This window comes from Podarcis vaucheri (assembly GCF_965113315.1).
Source record: "Podarcis vaucheri genome assembly, chromosome: 13".
NCBI classification, from domain to species: Eukaryota; Metazoa; Chordata; class Lepidosauria; order Squamata; family Lacertidae; genus Podarcis; species Podarcis vaucheri.
The window spans coordinates 23314601-23327762 of NC_138751.1; the positions used below are offsets into that span (position 1 = coordinate 23314601).

A 13162-nucleotide genomic window follows, 5' to 3' on the forward strand; every position below is an offset into this window, starting at 1 on the left:
GCACTGGCACTTCATGACACATTCACTCCAAGATACAACTGATGAAATATTTTCACTTCCCTTTGCACACCTGTGCCATAGGATAGAAATATTCTGCTTTCACACAGATAAAGGTAAATGTAAAGGACCCCTGGATGGTTAAGTCCTGTCAATGGCAACTATAGGGTTCCATCACTCATCTCACTTTCAGGCCGAGGAGGCAGTGTTTGTCCACAGACAGCTTTCCGGGTCATGTGGCCAGCATGATTAAACTGCTTCTGGCACAACGGAACGGAAACCAGAGCACATCAAAACACCATTTACCTTCCTGCTATAGCAGTACCTATTTATTTACTTACACTGGCGTGCTTTCAAACTGCTAGGCAGAAGCTGGGACACAGCAACTGGAGCTCACTCCGTTGTGGGGATTTGAACTGCCAACCTTACAAGCAGCAAGCCCAAGAGGCTCAGTGGTTTAGACCACAGTGCCACCGGCAGCACAAGGGCCAGCTATTTGGATTGCAATTCCAATTGAGGATCAGGAAATGTTTGGGAAGACTGACAGGGAATATTGTTTTTCAGACATGAACGACTGTTTCTGGTGCCCAGAAGACCGTCACCCAAATGAAGATCAGGATTTTTGCATTCCCAAAGTTGTAAGGTTCCTGGCTTTTGAAGAGCCCTTGGGAATCAGCTTAATCACTTGTGCTCTTTCATGTTCTTTAATCACAGCTCTTGTGCTCGTGGCATTTATGAAGTATCATGACACTCCTATTGTCAAAGCTAACAACAGGAGTCTTACCTACCTTCTCCTTCTCTCCCTCCTGCTCTGCCCCCTCTGTGTATTGCTCTTCATTGGCAGACCTTGCATACTGGGGTGTCTATTCCGACAAACTGCCTTTGGCATCATCTTCTCCATGGCTGTTTCTTCTGTATTGGCAAAATCTGTCACTGTGGTTCTGGCTTTCATGGCCACCAAGCCTGGTTCTAAAATCAGGAAATGGGTGGGGAAAAGACTAGCTAGCACCATTGTTCTTTCCTTCTCCCTTATACAAACAGGTATTTGTGCTATATGGCTGGCAACCTCTCCCCCATTCCCAGATGTTGACATGCATTCTGTGACTGAAGAAATTATACTAGAATGCAATGAAGGGTCTGTGACTATGTTTTACTGTGTCTTGGGGTACTTGGGTTTCCTGGCCATTGTTAGCTTCACTGTGGCTTTCTTCGCCAGGAAGTTGCCTGACAGTTTCAACGAAGCCAAGTTTATCACATTTAGTATGTTGATATTTTGCAGTGTTTGGTTATCTTTTGTCCCAACCTACCTGAGCACCAAGGGAAAATACATGGTGGCTGTGGAAATTTTTTCCATCTTATCATCCAGTTTTGGCTTGCTGGGTTGTATATTTTTCCCAAAATGCTACATTATTGTGCTGAGGCCTGAGCTGAACAATAGGGAGCAACTCCTCAGGAAAAAAAAACTGAATACAATATAATTTTCTAGCAATACAAACTGTGTATGTGACCTTTGTTTCTGACCTAAATGCTGATGCCATTCTGATGAGACAACTGTGATGGTTTATAAACTCAATTTTAAATAAAAATAATAATTCCACCCAACTCTAATCTGAAATTCAGACAGCATTTTACTTTGGATGACTTTTGTGGAGACTGAAAATAGACCACCTCTTCATCTAGCCCAACATTCTGCAAGGTAAGGATTTCCATTCAAACACCCATGACAGATTGCGAAAAATCTCCAGTGAAGGAAAGTCCACAAGGAAAATCTGCGGGCTCTTTACTTTGCAGACTTCACTTCCTAGCCCCAGCCACACCAACCCCACCCTGTCCACAGGGGTGTATGAAGGGGGGCGGGGCGGTGGGTGTGGTCCATTCCAGGTGTCATCCCTGAGGGGGTGACAAAATCCTTCCTGGGCGGGGATCATTCATACACACACACACACACACACACACCCCTTCACCATGTCACTTTCTATGATCGTGTTGTTGTTGGTTGTTGCATGTTGCTGATCCTTCAAGTTCTGTCAGATTGGGGCTGGGGACTTATTTTATTTCGGGTAGATGTAGCAAGAATCTCCAATTTATCATAGACTGTGTTTCTAGAGAGATCATGAACACATGGGCTTTGCTCTCCATAATATTATACATTGGCTCCCAGTATGTTTCTGAGCACAATTCAAAGTGTTGGTGCTGACCTTTAAAGCCCTTAACAGCCTCGGTCCAGTATACCTGAAGGAGTGTTTCCACCCCCATCGTTCTGCCCGGACACTGAGGTCCAGTGCCGAAGGCCTTCTGGCGGTTCCCTCGCTGCGAGAAGCCAAGTTACAGAGAACCAGGCAGAGGGCAGAGGTAGTGGCACCTGCCCTGTGGAACGCTCTCCCACCAGATGTCAAAGAGAAAAACAACTACCAGACTTTTAGAAGACATCTGAAGGCAGCCCTGTTTAGGGAAGCTTTTAATGTTTAACAGACTATTGTATTTTAATATTTTGTTGGAAGCCGCCAATAGTGGCTGGGGAAACCCAGCCAGATGGGTGGGGTATACATCATCATCATCATCATCATTATTAAGCTATGCTCCCCATTCCAGCATGTCAAATACATCAGTGATGTAAACTGCATTGACTCTTTCTATTAAAGCAAAACAGATGCCACACTGTGAAAACTATGGCATCACTATTTCCAAGAATCTTTCTTCATTTCTATCTCCTGCAACAAGGTCCCCTGCCCATGGGCAGCGGGAATGCATAAGCAATCACAGAATTCCATTGTATTGATGTTCCTCATTTGGCACCATTTGGTAAAATGAAAGGTCTTTGGTGTCCTCATTAATAAATTGAGCAGAGCCATATGTGAACTAGAGAATGATGAAGTGGAAGCAGAAATAGAAATAGAGACGTCTCTCTCTCTCTCTCTCTCTCTCTCTCTCTCTCTGTGTGTGTGTGTGGTTTAGGCCTCCACCTGGTGGCTGATAATGTCTATATGCCCAGTACTTGAGACAAAGTCTACCTACATCTGTAATCAATAAAAGTTGTGACCAATTTTAAATTCCTAAATAGTGTCTTGTCTAGTTGTTTATACCTAGTGTTGCCTTCATTTTTGCCCACAGGAGTAGGGGTGCTGGGAGTGGGTTTGCTATATAATTACCAAGTTCTTTAAAAATGTCATCAGTTGCTCCCAGTTAACAGTATATTGAAGCCATTAAAGCAGTAATATAAGAACACATAAAATCATATAAAATGAAGAGAACAGAAAATTAGAGGATTCAAACCTATAACTGAGTCCGGTCACAGGTAAGAATTGTAATTTTTTTAAAAAAAATCCTGCATGCTTATTGTTCCAAATATTATTTTGTGTGTGAACAAATTATGCTGGATGAAAGTTTTATATATATGGTTGTGATGGGTTTTTAAAGAGAATGGACAGTCTACATGTTCATCTCAAACATTTCTTTCTCTCATCCCCAAACTACACAAAAATCTCTGGAAAGGCACTATACACACTTGCATCCCACCTGTGGAACCTTGTAGAGACCTAAAATCAGTTCTTATTTTCCTAAAAACTATTTAGGGGTACTCTCATTTTCCTATTTATATTGAAATACTGCCCCTCAATGAGGCCAAACTTAGATTCACAAAATATTTAGGGGTATGCATAACCCTGTGTCCCCCAGAAAAAAGTACTGCTTAAAACAGGAGATTTCAGAGTAAAGTTCTCCAATGACTGCTCTCAGATTATCCCATGCATCACAATTGTAGTTGGGGACAAATCTGGTCTGTGTTGAGAGAAGTTCCATTGTGGCATGATAGCTCCACCTTTCACTGAAGTAGCTGCCATAGATGCAGAAACCCATGGTAACATTGGACAGGAGCTGGTGGTTTTGATTGATCTGCTTAACCACAAATGTCAAGGCCAAAGTATGCTGGTAGTTTTTAGTAAGGGCACTACAATGAGAGCTGCATGCAACGTCACAGGGAAATTCTGTACTTGGAACAAATCATTGCCACTTACGGTATTTGCAATTGACCCAAAACATGTGCTTCAGGAGAAAGCTTATGCCATAATTAATTTGTTAGTCTTTAATGTGCTGGAAGAGCCGTTGTTGGTCTTTTCTGCAGGAGACTGAGCTACCAACAATTTAACGATATGATCCTCATTAGCAACTACTTCATCAAAATTAAATCCAACTATTTAGAATAAATATTGATTAAACTGAATTGCTGAGTGTAGCAGAACTGGCACAAGTCTTTTATGGCTTTTAGCATAAAGCTACCACCCCACTCACCTCTGATTGGATCCCCTAACATTCCCTGCTTTCTGCCTCTGGAAACAGAGGAGAAATTTAATTCAATTCAAATTGAAAGATGAACATAACTAATTCACACTTTACAAAACAGTATGTGAACTGTAATGCAGCCATCATTTAATTTTTTGCACCTTATAGATGAAAATATAAAGATTGAGAGAGCAGAAATGGAAGAGAGATTGAAATAATCTGTATATGTGAGGGGCTAGGAGAATTTTGTATTTGCAGATATTGAATGAAATGCTGTAAAAAAACTGAAATGCATTCTTATAAATAAAACTGCTTACAATTAATAATTTTAACATTTTCACTTAATTAGTCGTTCCCTGTTGTTCAAATCAGGCCTCCATACAATAATGTAACATTTTGGTAAAAAGATGAAAGCCAGTAAACCAGCACCTGAAGCTAAAATGGAGAAGACCTCCACAGCCACTGTGTATTTTCCCTTGGTACTCAGGTAGGTTGGAACAAAGGTCAACCAAACACTGCAGAAGACCAACATGCTGAAAGTGATAAACTTGGCTTCATTGAAGCTGTCAGGTAACTTCCTGGCAAGGAAAGCTATGCAGAAGCAGACAATGGAAAGAAAACCCATATAGCCAAGAAGACAGAAAAACATAATCACAGACCCCTCATTACATCCCAGTATAATTTCTTCAGTCTCTGAGTGCATGTCAGCATCTGGGAATGGCGGAAAGGTTGCCAACCATATGACACCAATTGATGCTTGGATAAGAGAGCATGAAAGGACAATGGATATGGCCAGTGGTTTGCCCACCCATTTCCTCATCATGCTTCCTGGTTTGGTAGCCATGAAAGCCAGAACCACTGTCATGGTTTTGGCCAATATGCAAGAAACAGCAACACAGAAAACTATACCAAAACTAATTTGTTGGAGAAGGCATATTGCTTTCAGAGGTGGGCCGATGAAAAGCAAAGCACAAAGGAAGCAGACCAAGAGGGCAATGAGGAGAGTATATGAAAGGCTTCGGTTGTTGGCTTTGACAATGGGTGTGTCATGTTGCTTGATAAATATTCCTAGAACCAAAGCAGTGAAGAACGAAAAGAAAACTGAAAAAATGGCTAAGATGATCCCAAGTGGTTCTTCATAAGACAAGAAGGTTACTGTCTTGTGAACACACAAATCTTGGTCCTTGTTGGGATACTGATCCTCTGCACATTCAGAACAGTCATCCATGTCTGAAAATTGGAAGAGAAAAATGGTTTATTTTGTTTTCTCGAACCTCAGTGTATTTATCTCGCTCTAATGCTGCAACAATGTAATAGGGTTGTGACAGTGTTATTTGGCATGGGATCTTATCATAGAGTTTGAATTGGATTTTGTTATGCCTTTCTGGAGATTCTGATTCAGCCAATTAAAAACAATATCATCAGCAACAACATCACAACTTGAATTGCCATGTGCTTTGGAAACTACATTAAATTTAAGCCTGTACACTGAAGGTCTTACCGTCAAGGCTTGAAATCTTCCCATTTGGACAGGGGATGCAATCATAGCAGCAAAATGGTGCCCCTTCCTTCATTTTCTTGCTATAACCTGGATGGCACTTTTCTGAACATACAGAAATAGGCTGGGCCTTTGCATAAATGAGAGAAAATGATGAAAACCTTGTCATTACATACCAGTGATACAAATAACGGCTAAGCTATAAATTTCAAAAGAAAACACAAACTAACAAAAATTATTCAGCAAATATATTTGGGCAACTACATAGACATTTTACACAAACTCAATTACCTCTATATCTCTGTATGTATCTCAGGGCTCAGAATTATAGCTTTCTCTTTCCCCTCTTTCTTTCTTTTACTTTTCCATCTTCTTCCATTAATTTTCAACATAAAATGGTAGAAAGACAGAAAACTGACTACATGACTTGATTTCAGCAAAACAATGGCAGTGTCTGAGTTTACTGGTTAAAATGGGTCTATTGATTTCAATGGGTCTACTCATTGAGAAATGGCATTTCAGCTATCTATCTGTTATCTCTTGTTGAGAGAAGATAATTATGTGCCGATTGATTAGTCAGACATGTTGTCTGACTATTAATTTGTAGATAAGGGTGATCAAGCAAGTTAACCTGAAATGCTTTGATTGAGGCCATTTTAAATTAACCTCAAAATGCTTTGATTGAGTTAGAGCAATCTGGCAAGCTGAGAAGTTGTCATCATGCCCAAACACCACATAATCACTTTTATAGCTAAGGAATAATAATAATAATAATAATAATAATAATAATAATAATAATAATAATAATAATAATAATTTATTATTTGTACCCCGCCCATCTGGCTGGGTTTCCCCAGCCACTCTGGGCGGCTTCCATAGAAACCAAAGATGCAGTAAAATATCACAGATTAAAAACTTCCCTGAACAGGGCTGCCTTAAGATGTCTTCTGAATGTCAGGTAGTTATTTATCGCTTTGACATCTGATGGGAGGGCGTTCCACAGGGCGGGCGCCACTACCAAGAAGGCCCTCTGCCTGGTTCCCTGTAGCTTTGCTTCTCGCAATGAGGGAACCGCCAGAAGGCCCTCGGCGCTGGACCTCAGCATCCAGGCAGAACGATGGGGGTGGAGACGCTCCTTCAGGTATACTGGGCCGAGGCCGTTTAGGGCTTTAAAGTTCAACACCAGCACTTTGAATTGTGCTCGGAAACATACTGGGAGCCAATGTAGGTCTTTCAAGCCCGGTGTTATGTGGTCTCGGCGGCTGCCCCCAGTCACCAGTCTAGCTGCCGCATTCTAGATTAGTTGTAAGGAAGACTCTTTAAAATACTTATTGGACAAGGAAAATTGTAATTGTAAAGAGACCCCTCCCCATCTTGTGGTGGAAATCTACAGTCTGATTAAACAGATGAGGGGAATCCCTGTGTATAAATATGTATTCCCTTTTCTGTTTCCTGCTACTAAAGAACTGAAGAAAATGAAAGTAAAGTGGCTATTGCTAGCCATGGAAAATGATTTTTTTAATGAAATAACACATTGCAGCTATGATTTTGAGGTGGAAATTACTTTCGTAAACCAAGAAAGTCTGTAATAAATATTATTTTTAAAAAGGAATTATTAAGGTAAACTGAGTTGCTAATTGGGACGCGGGTGGTGCTGTGGGTTAAAGCCTCAGCGCCTAGGACGTGCCGATCGAAAGGTCGGCGGTTCGAATCCCCGCGGTGGGGTGCGCTCCCGTTGCTTGATCCCAGCACCTGCCAACCTAGCAGTTCAAAAGCATCCCCGGGTGCAAGTAGATAAATAGGGACCGCTTAATAGCGGGAAGGTAAACGGCGTTCCATGTGCTGCGCTGGCTCGCCAGATGCAGCTTGTCACACTGGCCACGTGACCCGGAAGTGTCTGCGGACAGCGCTGGCCCCCGGCCTATAGAGTGAGATTGGCGCACAACCCTAGAGTCTGGCAAGACTGGCTCGTACGAGCAGGGGTACCTTTACCTTTAGAGTTGCTAATATTAAACAGAACATCAAAAGCATCCAGGGTAGCAAAAATACTTTTGGATCTCCCAGTGACTGTTGGTATTGTTCAACAATTGATGGTTGAACAATTAAAAATGATCAGATCAATGTGGGATCTGCTCCTTTTCTCTGGTGTAACTCTAACTGTACTGTATTTTAAAGTCTTGTTTTCCCTCTGCTGAGCTCAAGCCAAATCAGCCAATGGTAGCCCTGCTCCTGCATGGAATTTGGTCCTATGTACTGTATGATTGCTCAATTTAAGATGGCATAATTTGTGGTAGGTTCCCATGCTTAGGAATGTTCACTTACTGTTTGGTCTTAATTGGCAAGATTTCAAATTTACTTGAAACTACCTGTTTGAAACCACTGTGCCATGTGATGTCACCTTCATTAATGGTGAATGATTTTGCTCTGGCTTGCAACCTCCCAACTTTCACTCTTCGAAAGGATTGATTTAGGAAAGTCACCCAGTTGATAATATCAAATCCAGCTTCCAGTTCTCCATTCTGGTCAAAAGAAATCTCATCGCCAGCACTGTTGTTAAATGAGACTCTCTTCACAAAGTGGTGGAGCTAAGATGAGAAAGAAAATATATTTTCATTAAAGATTTCAATGGCTTATATATGGAACTGTCTTCTAGTAATATCACTACTGTCTACTCCACTTCACACAAATTCTACAAGTACTGTCTACTCCACTTGACACAAATTCTACAAGATCTACTGGGCAGACTCAAGAGGACCTAGAACAGCTCATGAATCAAAACATCTTTGATTTAAGAACACCATTCCATTAATGCATAGCAGACGAGTGCGTAAATGGGAGACCTGTAAGCCCAAAGGACATATGTAGGCTATTTTAAGTTTTGTTTTGCTTGATCAAAGGTCTGTGGTATAAAAAGCAGGCTAAAAGAAGAAACATGAAGAAATACTGCACAAAAGGATATCTATCATGTTGTTCTAGAACATTCCAGATACATCCCATATAGGCTGCTTTTCAGCAATAGACATTGTTTCATTATGGAAAAAGCAGTAGTTGGAGCTGCATTTTATCCCATTCCTAACGTTAGACTCTTCACCACACATCATTCACAACATTACTTTCACAAATTGGTGTTATATTGGGCTAACGACCGTCACTTTATCAAATAATTCATTCCTGATACCCTGATCAGAAAAGAATGATGTAGATGAAGGAGAAGGGAATGGAGGGTGCATGAGAATTCATTTCCCTTCCTCTGGATTGTTTTAGAAATATCAGAATGAAATATTTGACGTCGCTGCGAGAAAAGAATACTTTTCTGGAGCCAATAGATAACTGGAGGAGTACAATGTGTGTAGTGCTCCTAAAACGCAACAGTTTCCGTATAAAAAGGTTTTAGTGAATATATATCTGTAGTATCTATCATCTCTCTCTCTCTCTCTCTCTCTCTCTCTCTCTCTCTCTCTCTCTTTCTCTCTCTCTCTCTCTCTCTCTCTCTCTCTCTCTCTCTCTTCATTTAACATTGAAATATGGTGATATGAAAGTGGTAAAGAAAATAAGTTCATGAAAACGCTGCATATGGAGGAATTGTTAAAAAACACACACAAACATGGTCCTAACTCATATTTCCATGCTTGGGCCATTACCTGCCATGGCTGCGGATCCTGAAAATTAACCGTTCTTTCGTGCTTGAATAATTGCATGGCATGCAAGCCATAGGCCACAGCATAGACAGCATTGTAGATGTTGTAGCTGTGGCCAACCATCTTCATTTCAAAAAAATCCCCAGAGAGGCTGTCCAGCTTCTCATTTCCAGTGCAGGATTTCTCACCCTCTGTGCTAACAAAAATATGTGGTAAAAGACACTTGAATGCCTGTACCCAGAAATCGCTGATAAAACCATCTTCTTTGGTCCCCAGATGGTTTCTGGTCTGTAGGAAATCATGGAATCCTAATACTTCATTGGACTGAATGGTGAAGCCCAAAGCACCTTGGATGACTTGTAAATCCCAGCCCTTTTGATAAGGGTATGAACTGAGTTCCTGCTGGACTGTTAGAATCCACACTTTACATTTGGGCGGCATTATGTCATATTCAATTTCTGGAATGTATAACAGCCACCTGAAATTTATTATGTTTTCTGCATACACAACAACTGCATTGGCATTACTCTCCATGGAAACATTATATATTCTCACCATTGAACCTATAGCTCCAATCAGATCATTGATATAAATTACTTCAATTCTTTCTATGAAGGAAAAACAGATTCCCTGTTGGGGAAACATTGTTGTTATTGTCCACACAAATCTATCTCCATTCTCATCATTTGTGGCAATGACCCCAACCCATGTCCATTGGAAGTGCAAAAGCAACAGGAGAATTCCTTTGTGCTCATAGGTTTCATTTGGGACCATCTGGTAGAATGAATAAGTTTCAGCTTTATCAAGTATCAGTGGAACAGAGCCATATGTGAACTGTGGAAAGATATAAGGGGGATAGGATGGAATGAGATACATTAAGAGAAATAAAGAAGCCTGACTGCGCATTTTGATTCCCTGAAGTAATAACATAATAACAACTAACCATTACTATATTTCAGTATAATTTGAATCCACATTCCAATGTGTTTCTATATTGCATGAGTAATAAATATTCATTTTAAATGTAATCACAGTTATAATTATTATTTATAAGTTAATTATTAGTTTTTATAACCTGTAAATATAATATTGTATATGTATAGTTAATTTATTATTTTTATACAATTATTTATGTTTATAATGTATTTATATAACATTTATATAGGGGTGTGCACAGTGATGGCCAAATACATTTTGCCACTTAGAAACATAGAATTATGGAGTTGGAAGGGACAACAAGGGCCATTTGGTCAAACCCCCTTTTCCAAGTGGCCTTACTGGATATATCCTTACAATGCAGGAATCTTTCACCCAACATGGGGCTCAAAACCGCAAGCAAAAATCAAGTGACTTTGTCATTTAGCTTTGCTGTATGTTTTTTTTGTGCTCCTGCCAACCTAGCAGTTCAAAAGCATGTCAAAGTGCAAGTAGATAAATAGCGGGAAGGTAAATGGCATTTCCGTGCGCTATTCTGGTTCGCCAAAAGCGGCTTAGTCATGCTGGCCACATGTCCCGGAAGCTGTACGCCGGTTCCCTTGGCCAATAAAGCGAGATGAGCGCCGCAACCCCAGAGTCGGTCACGACTGGACCTAATATTTAGGGGTCCCTTTACCTTTATGTCTTATGTGCAGATCTGAAAGCTTATCTCAAACATGATGTATCCACAGCACAAAGTCATATGTGACTGGCCATGATATATCCTACCTGTGGAACTTTGTACATGCCCAATAGTGTTGCCATGTGGAGGGAGGTTTCAGAATAAAGATCCCCAATGACAGCCATCAGTTGGTTCTGAACACCACACTTATAGTTTGGGAAAAATCTGTTCTCTGCTGAGAGAAGTTGCAATATGCCAGTGTAGGTCCAATGTGCAGTGGAATAACATTCATAGATATGGAAGCCCAAGGTAACATTTGGTAAGATATAGTGGTTTTCATTTATCTCCTTCACAGCATACACCAATGCTAGGGTGTGCAGATAGTTCTTAGTCAGTATACTATAATGAGATTTGAACGGAACATAAAAGTAAGACTTTGTTCTTAGTAAAACTTTTACAGTGTTGCTCTTCACCAAAAGCATATACTGCAGCAGATGTAACTCAACTTTTCAGTTAATTATTTGACCCAGCTCACCCAACTTTTCAGTTAATTATTTCAGAGATTATTTTCAGTAGCAAAATATTTGGTTTCCAATATAGTTGAGGGCTCAAGCTTTTAAAAGCTTGAATTTAAGATAGAAATTGTCCTGTCAGAAAACTGAAATGAAAAAAATTGTTTCTTCCTTTAATGGACAATTTTTGATAACTATGGCATGACTGGTATTCACAGCACGAGGGCTTAAAAATTAAATGCCAGACGTGAGTGTGTGTTTGTGTAGGGGATATCATTTGGGAAGGGAAGCTTTAAGCTCTCCTTTCACAGCCATTATTTCAGGATATATTCCCACCTAATAGCCCAGGGCAATTTTTACTAGGGTCACAGCAGAGAAGGAGAGGCTTCAGCCTCCTCTGCCCACACTCTGGGCTCATCCACACTTCCTTTTTGGCTGCATTTCTGGGCACAGGTCTGGGATTTCTGGGTCCAGCTCTCAGTGGGTTGGTGTTGTTGTTTTTTTATGTCCTGCTGCTTTCCTCAGGTAAACCCGTGTTTTACTGCTCGATCACAGCGGATTTTCCATCGATTGCAATTTGTTCTGATTCAACATTAAAAAACGGGTTTTCCAGAACAAAGTGCCAGGACAAAAACAAAAACAAAAACACACACTCAGATCTGGACCTGGAAAATGCAGAGCAAACCTAATCATGGATGAGCCTTTTGTGGTGCCCATGGCAATCCCACTAATACATGCTCTTTTTTACTGGCTGCAGTCCATGCATATACTCTACGCAAGGAAAACAGTTCACATATTATTGTTGCTAATTTCCATCCATGCTGCTGGTCTTTGTGAGTATATGACACGGAAAGCTTTACTTAATAGAAGGGAGGGAGGGAGGACAGACAGGAAGGCAGGCTTACAGTGTTTCTTCAATCAATTCATCATGAGGGTCTTTATCAAAGCTATGCAGTTGATCAGGCAGCAAGAACTGAGAAATGATTCCACCAATTATGAGATCACTAGACTGTAGATACCTGTGACGAACAGTGATGGGATCACTAATAATGCAATGATTACGTTTGTGTGCCATGTGAGGCATCATAATATGCAACAAGACCAGTAATATCGCAAATGCAAATCTTTCCTCAGATCTTCCCTCAAAACACTGAATTCCTTGTTTACCCATCCTCCTTAGAACGTCTAGGAGTATGCCAGTCGGATTCCACGTCACTGATACTCTACTCTGCAGCCAGAAATACAAACCTTAAGGCCTCAGATATTGATGCCCCAGGTAGAAGCAATGTAGGGGGTATTTAAACCACTCACTGTGCTCTTGATTTTTTGTTTTGCTAGTGCCTGCACAACTTGGCAGTGTATTCTAAAGGGAGCAAAACTGACCACACCCCAATTAATGATCTAGGGAGGTGGATGAAAATTACCTATTTTCAGAAAGTTCCTCTGTGGTATTGCTTCAGCAAACATGTTTGTCTCTATGAAAGACAATTCTTTAGGGGAATACTTATTTTGAAGTTGCATCTCAAGAAATTTGAGATAGATAAAAATGAAAATTATTGTTTCAATGCAAAAATGGTTGCACCTGGGTGGGTCTTCCTCGGTTTCTCATTTTTCCATTGTTAAATTTAGTTCCCTTAAAAAA

The 13162-nt window shown here is 40.6% G+C and overlaps 1 protein-coding gene across 1 annotated transcript; it reads left to right on the top strand.

Annotated features, from left to right (window-relative positions):
- Window positions 1-563: 563 nt before the first annotated feature.
- On the top strand, window positions 564-1475 carry LOC309516530 (vomeronasal type-2 receptor 26-like; the record flags this gene model as incomplete). Its single annotated transcript, XM_082195292.1, has 1 exon — window positions 564-1475. The coding sequence occupies one exon, from the start codon at window positions 564-566 to the stop codon at window positions 1473-1475; it is 912 nt and encodes a 303-aa protein (XP_082051418.1).
- Window positions 1476-13162: the final 11687 nt, after the last annotated feature.